General features: G+C 49.8%; 1 protein-coding gene across 16 annotated transcripts in view; it reads left to right on the plus strand.

Moving 5' to 3' along the window:
- JAKMIP3 (Janus kinase and microtubule interacting protein 3) overlaps positions 1-16,222 on the plus strand; it is a gene marked incomplete at its 5' end in the record, with an annotated part of 33,079 nt that overhangs the window by 4,511 nt on the left and 12,346 nt on the right. For 5 of the 16 annotated variants that reach the window (XM_080348184.1, XM_080348170.1, XM_080348174.1 and 2 more), the window contains 6 exons: positions 9,966-10,085; positions 10,460-10,606; positions 11,359-11,490; positions 12,224-12,259; positions 12,865-12,924; positions 15,171-15,299. In XM_080348184.1, the coding sequence (XP_080204310.1) occupies positions 9,966-10,085; positions 10,460-10,606; positions 11,359-11,490; positions 12,224-12,259; positions 12,865-12,924; positions 15,171-15,299 (624 nt within the window). Of the gene's footprint in view, positions 1-8,119; positions 8,336-9,965; positions 10,086-10,459; positions 10,607-11,358; positions 11,491-12,223; positions 12,260-12,864; positions 12,925-15,170; positions 15,300-16,222 lie in introns of all 16 variants that reach the window. The other 11 variants (XM_080348169.1, XM_080348178.1, XM_080348177.1 and 8 more) reach the window with 5 other exon arrangements.

Consider the following 16,222-nt stretch of genomic DNA (forward strand, 5'->3'; position numbering starts at 1 on the left):
AACGCTTCTGTTGAGCCTTCTTGGGGCTGCCATGAGAGAGAAATACAGAATGACCCAAGGGGAGCTGGTCCATCTGTCCGTCCAGCAGAACCGGTGTGTCCACCGTGGCTCTGCGTGTCCCCATGTCTCTGGGTGTCCCTGCAGCTCTGCGTGTCTCTGCATGTCCCCATGTCTCTGTGTGTCTCCAACATCGCTGGGTGTCCCTGCAGCTCTGCGTGTCCCCAACATCTCCGCATGTCCCCGCGTCTCTGGGTGTCCCCGCACCGCAGGGGCTGTCCCTCCGGGTACAGCTGTGGCCCCCGCCAGCCCTGAGCTGGTAGTGGGCTCACCCGGGGAGTTTCAGCGATTCCTGTCCCATCTATTATTGGGCTGTTCTGGCCAAGGGGCAGTAACCTACACGAAAATTACCACTTCACGCCTGCTTCTTTTGATCAGCCAGAAAAGAGAAAGACAAGTTGTACTCATTCATGTTCAGCTTTGCATTGATGTCAAGTCCTTTAACATAAAGTAATTTATTGAAGTTATTTATCTCTGAAAGGTACAGATTTTCATTTCCAAGTCAAGTCCATCTATGCAGGCTGGGCTTATGGAAAATTCTTCCATACATAGTCAAACAAAGGTTGTTTTAAAAAGGTGAGTTAGTACTAATCCATTATTCTCCTTTCAAATTAGAACTAGTTTTTGTTGGTTTTGTTTGTTTGGGGTTATTTTGGGGTTTTTTTGTGGATTTTTTTGGTTGTTGTGACTTGGTTGGTTTGTTTCTTTGGGTTGTTTTTAACTGGACAGACAGGAATACATGTGTTAGTGTCTCACTTTAGGCTTTTGGAACAATGTTCAATGGCTTTTAAAGTAAGAGGTGTGACAGAAAGAGACGGCATTCTGCCCAAAGGAGCTGTGCAGCGTCACAGTTGCTTCAAGCCAAGTGGAGTTTGATTTGTTCTTCAGCATCACCCTCTTGATGGGATTTTTGCCAAGGGAGGTGCAGGGGGTACCTGCTCAGGCTTTCGAAAGAACCAGCTCTACCAGGGACCTTCCGTCCGCGTGACTCACCCCGACTTTGGGGGCAGTTGGATTGGCACATCAGGCCAGACCTGGTGCCAGTGGCTTCAGTTTTGTCCTCGCCAGGTTCCGTGGGGAATCCTGCACTTCTGCCCTTGCCCAGCAGAGGGGTCTGGGCAAGCAGCTGCTGGGCCTGTCGGTGCTTTGTACCCATCTCCAGCAGCAAAACTAACCCAAAATGTGCCTGTCGGTGCTTTGTACCCATCTCCAGCAGCAACACTAACCCAAAATGTGCCTGTCGGTGCATTGTGTGCATCTGCAGCAGCAAAACTAACCCAAAATGTGCCTGTCGGTGCTTTGTACCCATCTCCAGCAGCAACACTAACCCAAAATGTGCCTGTCGGTGCTTTGTACCCATCTCCAGCAGCAACACTAACCCAAAATGTGCCTGTCGGTGCTTTGTACCCATCTCCAGCAGCAAAACTAACCCAAAATGTGCCTGTCGGTGCTTTGTACCCATCTCCAGCAGCAACACTAACCCAAAATGTGCCTGTCTGTGCTTTGTACCCATCTCCAGCAGCAAAATTAACCCAAAATGTCCCTGTCTGTGCATTGTGTGCATCTGCAGCAGCAAAACTAACCCAAAATGTGCCCGTCTGTGCATTGTGTGCATCTCCAGCAGCAAAACTAACCCCAAATGTGCCCGTCTGTGCATTATGTGCATCTCCAGCAGCAACATTAACCCAAAATGTGCCCGTCTGTGCACTGTGCCCATCTCCAGCAGCAAAATTAACCCAAAATGTGCCCGTCTGTGCACTGTGCCCATCTCCAGCAGCAAAATGAACCCGCAAATGTTCCTGTGCTCCAAAGCAGACTGCCCAATGCAACTGCACGCTGGGTTCTCCCCGGCTTGGGCTCCTGTGCCACAGCACATTTACAGTAGACCCTCCGTACACAGCAAACAGCTGTTACTGTGGGACGTGATGTGTTCAGAGGTCATTGGGGGAGTTTTGCACTATGGGCACACAGAGCCTTGCAGGTTGTAACAGCTGGCAAGGTGTAATTTCTCTTTAGACAGTCCCCACTTAGCATGTGCAAATAGAAACTCCAGCTGTGTAGTTATTGTTCAGGTGCCAGGGTAAGGATGACTTGGTGGTGCCAGTGCTGTGGATGTGATCCCGTCCAGCAGAGCCGAGCGTCTGCCAGTCCTCCTGTTTTCTGTTCGCACACACAGCTTGTGCTGCTGCTGTCTGTAAAGTCCCAGTGTGATGCTCTCCAGAGAGGTACAACTGACTCTATAAACTGTACGTGGCTCAGAACCTTCAGAAACACTGATGGCAAAGGTGAAGGTCCCTGGCAGAGGGTAACAAGGAAATAGGGCATTTATTTCCTTTCTAAAGAATTCTTAATTTTATTGTTTAAAAAAGTGCATTTTAAAATGCTACACACATGTATATAATTACATTCGTATGATCTCCCCTAACAGCTGCACACCCTGTGTTAGTGTGTGCAGGTCCAGGGAAAACAGCCCTTTGGGCAGAATTCCCCGACGTTAGCTGGCCTTCATTTTTACTTAATGGGCACTAAAATTCAATGTGGAAAAGAGCATTTAAATTTTACTTAAATGTAGATGGATCAAAAATGGAAGCACTGACCAGCAGTGGCCACTGCAGCCTCCCCTGTGTTTCATTTACAAGGGGAATATAACAGAAAAACTGGAGAGATGAGATTTGTTAGAGACTGGAAAGTGTTTGTTTCCAATTTAAGATAAACTTTAGCTGATGATGATTACCAAAAGGTTTAATAACCTGCTCTAATGCCTCACGTCAGACCATTGTATGGTGAGACCTTCGTGGCTTCCTGAAGGCAACGAGCAGCCCAGGCGCAGCGAACAGTGTTCCAGTGTCACTGCGAAGCTCCCTGGTACCGGCCCTTCCCTCAGGTTTCTCTGTTAGACAGTGGCAAATCAGTGAAAACATCTGATTTGAAGGAAGCTGTGGGATCAAAATTGGAGGAAGCTGACTTTTTAAATATGAATTTTATTGGTGACTGGTTTAGTCCTTATCTTCTCCTTTTTATTCCCTTATATGGTGAAAACATACCATATTTGGTGTTATCAAGGTATCTCAGCAGTCATCCTATACCGAAAGGAAGACAAATTATTCAAGGTGAATAACTCCTTCTTGCAAATGTGGATTTTTTTCGTCATTTGTGGTTTGAACCTCACTTACAACAGTATTTATTCCAACTAAACATGGACCACAGAGGATTTTGTTGTATATTAACAACCATACAACATTGTTCCTGCATTTCGGAGGGTGAATGATCCTCCTAGTTCTCAGTTTTTCCTTTTGTGAAAGTAGAGCGAAAGAGAGGAATGCCAAATAGGACAAGTGCGGGAAAAATCTTTCAATCTTTATGCACAATTATTTCTCTAATCTAACATACTTTACTTTTGCTCTTCTGAAAATGCATTGTGCACTTCGCAATGTGCAGCTTACCATTGCGGCATACGTTGTAATGCATATTGTAACATGATGTTAGAGTAGCGTGAGAGGTGATGGCACTTTGCATTTGGTTTTTGTCTGTACTGAAGTAGGGAGAATGTTCCTTGGTCAACAAAATAAGAAGCCTCAGCTTGCCCGTGTTCCCGTGTCTGCGGTGGCGGGTCAGGGTTTGTGCTGCAGCGCTGTGTGACAGCCGGGCTGGGGTGCACAGGGGTTAGTGGGTTCAAGCGCCCTGGGTTAGGGATGGGAACAGGTCAGCAGCACCGCAGTGCAGGTGTGCGACTGCCGGCCTGGGGGTGTCTGGGGTCCTGGGGACAGCAGGGTGACCATGAGCCAGCACTGGCCCTTGTGGCCAGGAAGCCAATGGTACCTGGGGTGGGTTAGAAGGGGGTGGTCAGTAGGTCAGAGAGGTTCTCCTGCCCCTCTGCTCTGCCCTGAGGAGACCACACCTGGAATCTTGTGTCCAGTTGTGGCCCCTCAGTTCCAGCAGGACAGGGAACTGCTGCAGAGAGTCCAGCGCAGCCACCAAGATGCTGCAGGGAGTGGAGCATCTCCCGTGTGAGGAAAGGCTGAGGGAGCTGGGGCTCTGGAGCTGGACAAGAGGACACTGAAGGGGGACTCATTCCTGGGATCAATATGGAAAGGGGCAGTGTCAGGAGGATGGAGCCAGGCTCTGCTGGTGACAACCAGGGACAGGACAAGGGGCAATGGGTGCAAACTGGAACACAGGAGGTTCCACTTAAATATGAGAAGAAACTTGTTGGGGTGAGGGTGTCAGAGCCTGGCCCAGGCTGCCCAGGGGGTTGTGGAGTCTTCTTCTGTGCAGACATTCCAACCCGCCTGGACACCTTCCTGTGTAACCTCATCTGGGTGTTCCTGCTCCATGGGGGGATTGCACTGGATGAGCTTTCCGGGTCCCTTCCAACCCCTGACATTCTGGGATTCTGTGAAAACCTCAGTCATGGCAGCTGATATCAATGTTCAGTATCAGAACACTGACCAGAGATACTCTTGTGGAGTATTTGGCAAAAGCTGGTTAACCTGGCGTAGCTGGCTCTGCTGCTCAGTGACCTGTGTCAGCAGGACCAAGAGGCAATTGCATTCATTTCTGGGAGGAAAGGTGATCATGAGCTCCGGGGCTGGCGGGGCAGAAGTCCCCTCCTGTGGCCCATGTCCGGGCACCCGTCCCCTTCCGCCTGGCCCACTGCTGTCAGCCGGGCGACGGCAGCTCCATCACCTCTGCTCCCGAGGGCCGGGCGGCCCCTGGCCAGTGCTCATTGCTGGCTCTGACACCGTGCCCTGGGACGTGCGTTTGTCACAAACAGGTCCAGCTGGGTGCCAACTTCTCCTTTGCCTTTGAGCCGCTGCCTGCGGCCGTCCGGCTCTTCACCGCATGCCGGTTCATTGCAGGCGCGTTCTGGGGTGCGCGGCCGTGGCCCAGGGGCCTCTGTGGATGTGCAGAGCTGCAGAGACCCCAGGAACAGCACAACAAGAAATTCCCCAACTGGGGAACCTACGTGATGGAAATAATACATTTTAAAATAATAATCACGCAGCTTAAAACTGGCTGCGTGTCCTGCCGTGCTAGGCGTTGTGCTGCGTAGCACAAGGAGGGAATAACAAATGTAATTTTGCATGGGATGATGCTTGCATAATTGGCATCAGCTGTGCTCAGGGGCTGGCTGTTAATTAGTGCTCCCACATAAATATTCATCCCAAGTCGAGGCGGGCTGTGAGAACCGAGGTGGGAACATCCACAGCAGGGTGGCTGCTCCGGGGGTTGGATGCTCCGGTGTGCTGACGCCTTCCCCAGCGCGGTGTGTCTGCAGCGTCAGACACGGGTGGGGAGGAGCGGGACCACCACTGCTGCACCCACCGGTCCCGCTCCCACCACTGCTGCACCCACGGGTCCCGCTCCCGCCACTGCTGCACCCACCGGTCCCGCTCCCACCGGTCCTGCTCCCACTGGTCCCGCTCCCACCAGCCACGCTCCCCACGCAGGATGAGTTCAGGGCGCACGGCACCGGGCTGGGGGGAGCACCTGGGGACCAGCGCCTCTTCCAGTGAGTTGCAAGTTGTTTCTTGTCTTTATGTTTCCTTAATGTTACTAATGCTAGGAAGAAATGTGCTAAATAATATTTTTCATTGAAATGCTTCCTACAGCATTTCTGCTTAATAATGCACTGCAAACACCAAACTGTTATGTTATGTTTCATGAATGTGAATTTAATCATATAAAGGCTGATATTTAATCATGTGAATACTGATGTTTCCTTTGTTGCTTATGAAGATTATGTTCAGGGTTTTTTCTGAGGTACAAGCCATTAATGAAATACTATGAAATGTTTTGTGTTCTCTCCAGTTTCTTTGTTCCTCCTAATTCAAAGTGTTGCTTGTGTTGTACCATGTCTTTGTTTTCATATAAATAGGGATCAACTACCCAATATTCTGCTTATTTTAAACAAATCTTCACTAGATGATGCTACATTTTCTTCTATATACCCATTCAGATTTCTACCTGATAGGTGTTTAGCAGAAAGACCTCAGTGGGCACCTCTTTGTTTCATTCCAAGTTAGTAGACTGTTGCCCTAATGGAGATTGTTGAAAGCACCCTTAATACAATAGCACCCAAAGTGCATTACATTTGCTCCATTTTACTAAAAGAATCTCGATTTTGCAGAACGCTGAAGCACGGTTCCTGTGCAGGTATTTCTGAGTTGTCCCATGCTGGCTGTGCCCGGGACGCTGCGGGACCCCGTGTTTGTCCCCAGTTTGTCCCCTGTTCTCCTGCTGCCTGCACATAACGCCCAGCGCTTGGGTTTCCCCTTTTTCGCAGTGTTTTGCAGTTATTGGAAGCAAAGCACTCTGAGTGCCCTGGTAATTGATTCTCAGGTCATGTTTTCTCCAGGCTCACAGACAAAGCTAGCAGAGATAAAGGTACCAATCGCAGTTCTCACAAGGCAAGATGTTCTTATTTCAAGCAGGCCACATTTTAAAAACTGATCATTGAAATTAAATGTGTAAAGTCTCAAAAACTCTTGCCAAAAATCTTCTGTGTGTGTGAAACCAGCTTGCCAGACGTTTTAGGGGTGTATGTGATTTCTTTCTTTCCATTGAATCGCTGTCTGTAAGCATGCTGGGCAGCCCTGTGGTGCATGAGGGTAATTAATACTTTATATTCATGTATAATGTATATGCATGTGATCCAGCCGGGAGAGCAGGAGGTTCTGCTGCACTGAGGGAGGTTCTAATTCCTCATTAGTTCAGAAAAAAGATGCAGAAACTATTCCCGGAGCACCTGCAAACCCCACGTGCCCGACGCAGTGGTGAGGGGCACACGGCTCCTGAGCCAGGGACACGGGGACCAGGGAGGTTGGAGACACTCACCCAACTGCTCAATGATTTTGCATAAGGTTTAGTATGTGTAGGCAAAACCATCATGGAAAGGGGTAATTAAACAAATTGCTCACATGGGATGCTTTTGGAGAAAAAAAATAATAATTTTAAAAGTTCACATTGCTTCTGTATTTTGAGATTTTAAAGAGTATTCAGGATTTAATGTTTTTCTTTTAAAATTATTAATCCAGATTTTTCAAAAGGTGGTGGCCAAGTGAAATGCTGCAAAATCATGAAAACGTTTGAGCAAACTAATACAAATTGTAATATGAATATTAGATTTTTAATATTTTTAAAAGTTATTCTGAAATGGTGCTAGAACTCCGGGGTATTTCCCAGTCATTTTAATGAAAAGATTCCTGCTGAAAAGAGCAGTTTTGTTCTGGGAACCCCAGAAGAGCAGCGTTCCTGAGCTGGGGAAGCGGTTTGAGGGTACGCGCACTGCCGAGCACTGGGTGCCGCTTTGCTCCCCGCTGGGTGTCACCGTGTCCCCAGGGCTCTGGGGTCTGCGCTGTGCTCCGGCCGCTGAGCGTTCCCATGTCCCCAGGGCTCTGGGGTGTGCGCTGCGCTCCGGCCGCTGAGCGTTCCCGTGTCCCCAGGGCTCTGGGGTCTGCGCTGTGCTCCGGCCGCTGAGTGTCACCGTGTCCCCAGGGCTCTGGGGTCTGCGCTGTGCTCCGGCCGCTGAGTGTCACCGTGTCCCCAGGGCTCTGGGGTCTGCGCTGTGCTCCGGCCGCTGAGTGTCACCGTGTCCCCAGGGCTCTGGGGTGTGCGCTGTGCTCCGGCCGCTGAGTGTCACCGTGTCCCCAGGGCTCTGGGGTGTGCGCTGTGCTCCGGCCGCTGAGTGTCACCGTGTCCCCAGGGCTCTGGGGTCTGCGCTGCGCTCCGGCCGCTGAGTGTCACCGTGTCCCCAGGGCTCTGGGGTGTGCGCTGTGCTCCGGCCGCTGAGCGTTCCCGTGTCCCCAGGGCTCTGGGGTCTGCGCTGCGCTCCGGCCGCTGAGTGTCACCGTGTCCCCAGGGCTCTGGGGTCTGCGCTGCGCTCCGGCCGCTGAGTGTCACCGTGTCCCCAGGGCTCTGGGGTCTGCGCTGTGCTCCGGCCGCTGAGTGTCACCGTGTCCCCAGGGCTCTGGGGTCTGCGCTGTGCTCCGGTGGGGTCGGGAGATGCTGTGTTGTTTCGAGCTGCTGCTGCCTGTGTGATTGTGTTCTGTTCTCCTTGTAGATGGAGGAGATTAAATTTAAAGACAGAGCAGTCTACGTGCTGGAGAGAGAGTTAGGGGTGCGAGCCGGGCATGCTCAGAGACTGCAGCTCCAAAAGGAGGCTTTAGATGAACAGCTGTCCCAGATCAAAGAGGCCGATCGGCATCTGAGCAGCCCCAAGCGGGAACTTCCTTATCCAAGTGGTGCAGGAGACGCCTCAGATCACTCGGGAAGCCCCGTAAGCACTTTCAAGTGGTTTCACCTACACAAACGAGCAGAGAGTGACCAAATGGCACCAAGTGACAGAATCTTGATGAGCGCGCCCCGGAGCAACAGCTTTCCCATAACCGCACACCCGGGTCTTGCTCTTGTTTGTGAGCCAAAACTCAGATTTAGGACCCAACCTTGTTATGGGAGAGCTTTTGCTTTGTTGTTGGTTTGTTTTCTGGTTTGTTTGGTTTGATTTTGTTGGTGGGGGATATTTTTCTGTTCTTTTTCTCTTCCTTTTCCTCACTGTACCATGCTGCTGCCACCTGCCCTGATTTGACACTGACACCCTTTGCCAACAAATGATGCAAATGCATTTCTAACCCAAGTGATGTATGTGTGCTCGCTTTTGGAACCGCTGACGCTGGGCTTTGGGAGCAGATGTACGAGGCCAGTGTTCGGAGGGAGCCGCGGGAGGTGACAGTGCACAAGGCGCAGGATGTCCCCAAACACAGCTGCAGGCTTGGGATGTCCCTGTCCCCAAACATGGCTGCAGGCTTGGGATGTCCCTGTCCCCAGACACAGCTGCAGGCTCAGGTTCTCCTGCTGCCACTGTCTCGCTTTCAGTGCACCAGAAAGTGAATTAAACACCTATTAACCTCTTCTATTTATTTTCTACACTGCAGTATCCAGAACATTAAATTTTAGCCAACCTTTCACAATTTTTTTGAATATAACCATGAGTCCTTTCTGCTTTTGCCTTAATTTGCTAATATTAAAAACCCTCAATTAACTGACCTCGTACTTCTGACGTACACTGGTTATCTTCATTGCTGGTTCTCATCAAGATTTCTTTTGCAACAGCCTTAATTTTCTCCGTAGAAGTGTGAACACTCACACAGGAGCCAAGCGCTCTGTTTTGTCCTGTGGCCCGAGCCTCTCCTGCACCTGTTGAATGAGGAACCCTGGACAGCCCACAGGTGCCACCAGCACCACAGACACTGATTCCTTTGATTCGTACTCAACTGCTGCCAAACACCAGAACAAGTTCCAGAGAAGGGGAAAAAGTGTCACATTTGTAAATAGCTGTAACTTCTGATTCTGGATGAGGATGTCTACCTATAGCTCCATTTATAATTTGATTTAAGCATTTTAACTCAGATAAAGTGCTACTCTTTTGGCTTTATGAGTGACCCTTTAGAACCCAACAAGGGCCACAGCTTTATGGAAGCAGAGCTTATGCAATGAGATAATTGCATGGATTTTCCCCGTTTGTACTTCCGTATTTTTAATATCATTTTCTTACAACAAAGTCCTCAGAGCGGGTGTTGTGTCTGACGCACTCAGTTCAACAGTGGCATACCTTGGAACCATTGCCTTCATTTTTGGTATTTTCTTTTCCATTTCCAAGTTCACCACTTGTGCCTTTGTATCTGCATATACATACTTCTGCATTTGCATACTTTGTTCCATTTGCACTCCTGACTTTCCGTTGGTCTCGTCCCACAGCTTTAGCGATCAGTCAGGTCACACAGGTTGCACTCTGCTGTGCGGTGCTTTGAAATGTGTGGATGTGGGATAAGAAAACATTTGAGCTATGAAAAATACCGATACTGCACGTGCACTTACGAGCAGTTATTTGCAGTTGATCTTTGTTTTAGGAACAGCAGTTGGATGAAAAGGATGCCCGGCGTTTCCAACTGAAAATCGCCGAGCTGAGCTCCATCATCAGGAAGCTGGAGGACCGGAACGCGCTGCTGTCGGAGGAGAGGAATGAGCTGGTGAGCACCAAACCTCGGCACTTTTCCCTGTGCCGGCTAGAAATGGGCGCAGGGCCGGCTGGCTCGTCCCGGGGCTCCGTGTGGTGGTACGCAGCGTCACGCTCGGCTTCCATTACCTAACCCTGAATTTTTAAGGTGACATTAGCTGGAATTATTTTGTCTTTAAAAATAAACACGCTCCCCACATGGAACACTTGTTGCGCGGATTGAATAGCTCACAAAAGGGGAACAATCTGCTTCCCCATGGAAAATAACAAGAGTTTTTGATCAGTTCTGCTTTGCAGAGAAAATACTGCTAGTATGATAGTTAAACAAAAAATGATTAATTTATTTGATGAAAAATAAGGTGTGTTAATTCTCTCTTTATCTTTCAGTTAAAACGTCTTAGAGAAGCTGAGAGTCAGTATAAGCCCATTTTGGACAAAAATAAACGCCTCAGCAGGAAGAATGAGGAGCTGTCACATGCCTTACGGCGAATGGAAAATAAACTGAAGTTTGTGACCCAGGAAAACCTGGCGATGGTAAGTGTGGCCGTGCCCAGGGAGGACGGGCAGGTCCCGCTCGGGATGGTGTCGGGGTCATGCAAACCTGCCAGGTCCACAGGAACCGTCCCCTTTCGGGCGCGTGCAGAGGCGCTCCGCGGCGCACTGCCCAGCGCTTTGTGCCGCCTACGGGTTTTGTTTTACATAAAATGCTTTACTTTACCTTTAAAAGAAATAGTCCTGAAGAAAAGAGATTGTGTGAGCTTTGCACGTGTTGGTCAGGCGCTGGCTGCTCAGCTTCCCATGAGCACAAATCACCCGCTTCACCTGGGACTTTTGTGCCACAATCACCTCGGAATCCTTAGGAAATAGGCACTGTGGCTCATCCCTTTTTTTCATTTGAGTATTGGTTTTGGGCAAAAGCTGGCAGCAAGTACCTGTGCCTTTGTATTAATGTGGCGGGACTGAGGTCGCCCCCACGGTGCCAACCAGGGGAACCCGGGAGAAGCGCCCGTGGTCCCAGCTCTCCAGATTCCCTCTCTGCCCAGAGCAAGCCTGCGGGCCATCCTCCCTCAATTTCCTGTTTCCCCCCAATATCCCCCACTCTCCCCCATGGCCACAAGTTTCAGGCGGTGGCGTGCGGAGCAAGAGCTGCTGGTGTGTTAGCAGCTGGCACGTGTCCCAGCGCAGGGCGGCACCGCCGCGGCCGGGCACGTCCCCGCGCAAGGGGAGCGCTCTGCGCTGTCCTGCCACAGAGCCTGCGCACCAGCTCCCCTCTGCATTTCTTGTAGAGGCAAAGAGCTGGAACAATAAGGAGACCGAGCTCTTTGAATGACCTCGACCACAGCCAGGAAGAAAGAGAAGTGGATATCCTGAGACTGCAAGTCATTGAACAGCAGAACATCATCGATGAACTCTCCAAGGTGAGATGTGGCCCCGCCGCTCTCACGGGGGGTCAACTGAAGCAAGGGGTGGGCTAATGGGCACAGCGATCAGTAGGGATTGAATGGAATATAAGTTATCTGTGGTACAGCGTTTGGAAAAGTCCTTTCAGTCCACTTTGTACTTGCATGACAACTGTGGGAAACTGCAGTGGGTCTGTGGAATCCTTGACAGAAAATATGAGAGTACAGATCAGCCTTGAGATATTAAGATTTACCCTTGAGAAGGATGGGAGTAAAGGAGTATCTGGAGAGAGGAGAGAAGTACCCATGAGAGAGAAGGGGATAGAAGAATAACATGGATGATAGAAAAATTAACCAATGAGATGTTAGTGCTGTAACTTGTAACCAATAGTGAAAAGACACATGAACTGGTAGAATTGTATAAAAATGCACTTGTAGCAATAAATGGCGCTCTATTACTTTCATCTTGAAAGAACTTGGTCCATGTTGTTTGTCCGTCTCAACCGTGACAGACAACCACTGCAGCGCGGCCAGTAGATGTGCTGGTACCCAATCCTGTACCTGCCGGAGGAAATCAGAGCTGCTCTAGCTGGAGGCAGCACCAGGGCTGAAGATTGCTGTGTGCGGGGAGTGTTCTGTAGCCATGTTCTCAGTCTCTGGAAAGAGCAAATATTGAAATCATAACACACTTCAAGAATTTTTTTTTTAATGTCTTCACATTTGCTGACATAATTTCATTCTTATTGATTAGACACTGGAAACTGCTGGCTATGTGAAGAGTGTCATGGTAAGAACCAAGTTAACTTCATCCTCATCTTCGTAAGCTTTAAACTGCTGTTGATGAAAAGCAGGCAGGGTGTAATAGTATTTATCACCACTTGCGTCTGTATTCAGACAGCAAGCGAACCCTCAGTGTAGATGTTATCAAAGGCCGTTCATCAGAACTTGTTGAGCAGAGAAAACCGTAGTGGTGGTGGAGAGCAGAGCTCTGGTGAGAGCGCAGCTCTGTCACCGCACTGGCACGTTCTCGGTCGCTGCCCTCCACCATCTCACCCCTTTGCTCGGATCAGGAAAGATTTGTGAAGTTAAGCCGCTAATATGTGCTGATAAAACGTGTACCGGTTTGTTCTTCGCTGCCAGGTGTGCAGCAAAGCTTGTCTTGTCGAGCAAAACAAGTATTTCGTTTTCTGCTGTCGCTGCTGCTGTTATTGGGGTTTGCCATGGGGCGGGTGGTGGCAGCACATTGTCAGTGTCCCACAGAGCCATCGCATCCTTCTACCAAATGCTTAAAATGAAAGATAGAGGGGGTCTTGATTGACTGCTAGTACTGACATAGTTAATTTAAGTCACAGCTCTCTGAAAACATCTAACGTATGTCTCTGATCCTTTCAGGAACGTGACAAGCTGTTAAGGTATAGGAAGCAAAGGAAAAAAATGACAAGAATTCCTAAGGTAATAAAAAGGTCTATATCATGGCGTGGTGATGGGCAAGTCGGCTTCGGGATGCCCCGAGTGCCGCGGAGCCAGGCGGGGACGTTCTCGGGGGTCTAGAAATGGTCCTAGTTTAAGTTTGGCTTGGAGGCCATTCACACACAGCATCAGGGTCATTCAGACCAGATCAGGCAGGAGCAGAACAGTTTGCACTGTGCATTACAAGCGGTTTTATGCTCTGCGGTTGCCCAGCGCTCCCGCTGTCCCCTGGGACCTCCATGGTGTGTGACTGTCTCCAGTGAGACAGAATCTGTGACTCAGCACACCTCAGAACGATCCTTTAATGGCACTGCCTGAAAACATATGTAGGTTGTAAATAATTCACTATGGAGTTTAGTAACATGCAAAAACTGCTGGTTACAGGGAGCAACGGTTAGAGCTCAGGGAGAAGGAAAATGTTAGTTAATGAATAGGCAGGATATTAATATAAATATTAACGCTGTAATGACATCGTAAGGTGTGTTGTCAGTGGCCCAAGAGAAAGCTGTGTTCTGCATATGAACAATTAAGGCAGTGATGGAGCTGATGAATCTATAAACAATGAATTGCGGGCTATGTGAGATAAATCCTCAGCTCCTGGCAGCCTGTGAATGGCAACTGGGCCTTTGAAGGGGAACTGGGGTTTGTCTCCTTCAAAAGTTATCCACTGCAATTTTTTTTTAAAAAAGCCCAAATCTAGAAATGATTTTGTACATCAACAGTTAGAACATCTTTAAAAACTGTGTTTGAAATGTCATCTTTGACTTTCAAGCATTTGACAGTAGATCTTCTTTTTACCAGCAGTACCTCACTCTTTTAAACAGAGAGCAGATTTGAGCAGAAAAATAAATTTCTCCAAATTGTACAAACGTTGCTGTGGTGACCAGCTTCGCATTTTCAAGCAGAGTATTTCTTGAAAATGTAACTTTGCATGTGACAGTCCTGGTAGTGACAGGAGGGAAGTGGTGGTGGTGACAATGCACTAACAGAGACATTTGAATGCGTGTCCCACCTCAGGAGGTGAATGCACAGGGCAGTAAAAGGGGTGATGTGCCTTGGCCAGAGAAACTGGGAGGAAAATACGTTAAAGCAAGGCAAGGGCTTTGTGGCTGCACAGAGTCACACCTAATGATGAACGGCGACTCCGATGTGGAGAGGTTCAGCTGTCACCAGACACTGCCGCAGGGCAGAGCGCTTTGCCAGTGCGTGTGAAGAGCCGGGTGCTTTTCCAAAAACCAACAGAGTGAGAATTACCAATAATCTGGGATTCAGGTTCCTCCAAAGGTACATATGTTCAGACCCTACAGAGGCGCAGGGCTTTGCCGTGTGTCCAAACGTGTTGCTGCCCCCGCAATGCCGCAGGGTGGCATGGCCGATGGCATCGCTGCTGCGGGGTGGCACAGCTGATGGCATCGCTGGTGGGACAGCCAATGACATCAGTGGTGGCATGGCCAATGGCATCACTGCCACAGGGTGGCACGACTGATGGCATCACTGGTGGCACGGCCGATGGCATTCCTGGCATCACTGCTGTAGGGTGGCACTGTCAATGGCATTGCTGGTGGCACAGCCAATGGCACCACTGCCGCAGGGTGGCACGGCCGATGGCACCGCTGGCACCACTGCCGCAGGGTGGCACGGCCAATGGCACTGCTGGCATCACTGCCGCAGGGTGGCACGGCTGATGGCACCGCTGGCATCACTGCCGCAGGGTGGCACGGCTGATGGCATTTATGGCATCACTGCCGCAGGGTTGCATGGCCGATAACATCTATGGCATCACTGCTGCAGGGTGGCACGGCCGATGGCACTGCTGGCATCACTGCTGCAGGGTGGCACAGCCGATGACATCTATGGCATTGCTGCCGCAGGGTGGCACGGCAGATGACATCTATGGCATCGCTGCCGCAGGGTGGCACGGCTGATGACATCTGTGGCATCACTGCCGCAGGGTGGCACGGCTGATGACATCTGTGGCATCACTGCCGCAGGGTGGCACGGCCAATGGCACCGCTGGCATCACTGCCGCAGGGTGGCATGGCCGATGACATCTATGGCATCACTGCCGCAGGGTGGCACGGCTGATGACATCTATGGCATCGCTGCCGCAGGGTGGCACGGCTGATGACATCTATGGCATCGCTGCCGCAGGGTGGCATGGCCGATGGCACTGCTGGCACTGCTGCCGCGAGTGACGGCCGCGCTCGCTGACCCCTTGTCTCTGCCAGAAGCCGGTTGTGGAGACGTTTTTCGGCTACGACGAAGAAGCTTCCTTGGAGTCTGATGGTTCCTCCATCTCGTACCAAACTGACCGGACAGACCAAACCCCTTGCACTCCTGAGGATGACCTGGAAGAGGTATTCATGAAAAACACGTGTTATTTTGTTTTGAAACCTCACTACTGATTTTTAATTAAATTCCTGGTCTGTCACCTCTGACCAGAAAATTTAAAAATTATGTTAAATTTCATACTGGTTAAAATCTCTGGATTTCAAGTCTTCAGTAATTTCACAACTTTTAGCTAAGTTGGAAATATTCTATCCTAACAATGTTGGATTTATAATGAGTGTATAGGTCTAAAAAGACTATGAAGTTGGACAACCCTGGGAAGATCTATTCGCACAGAGATTTCCGGCAGGTTTGCACACATGTAGTTTGGTTCAGGTGCTTCTGTTTGTTGCCGTGACCCCGGCAGAGCGCGGCCCTGGGTGTTACGGTTGTGTTCTGGAAGGAAACGGCGCGGTCTCGCAGCACCGGCTCCTCGCTGGCGTGCTGGGACTGGGACTTTCCAGGGGCATTGAATGCCGAGTGCACGGGGGAGCCGGTAATACAAATCAACATGATTATTCCCTGTAAATGTGTTCCCGAGTGTGTGTCAGGTCTCTGAACCATTACATGGTTCTGGCTTTAACAAGAATCCTGTAATAAACAAAAAATTGCTCGTAAAGACTTGCAGCCTTTTTATAGTTTGCTGCCTGCAAGTTTTCATCTACTGTTTGACCTGTTTCATGGGTTGTAATTAGATCTGTTAGAAGGGAAGCTGGAGGATTCCGCTCTCCATCATTAAAGATCCGTGGCTGGTTACCAGGTGCGTGCTGCGCTGCAGGAAGTCTGAAAGTGGTTTTACACGTATGAACCTATCTATTTTTCATTCCTATCTTGAGGTTTTTCCCTGTTCAGGCAGTATGGAGTTTATGCATGCAACCAGCAGTATCATTTCATTTCATGTCGAATGAACTGTTCCGATCAGCCCGGCGTGAAAGCGTTCAGTGCTGGATAT

The sequence above is a fragment of the Nesoenas mayeri genome (genome assembly GCF_963082525.1).
Source record: "Nesoenas mayeri genome assembly, chromosome: 7".
NCBI classification, from domain to species: Eukaryota; Metazoa; Chordata; class Aves; order Columbiformes; family Columbidae; genus Nesoenas; species Nesoenas mayeri.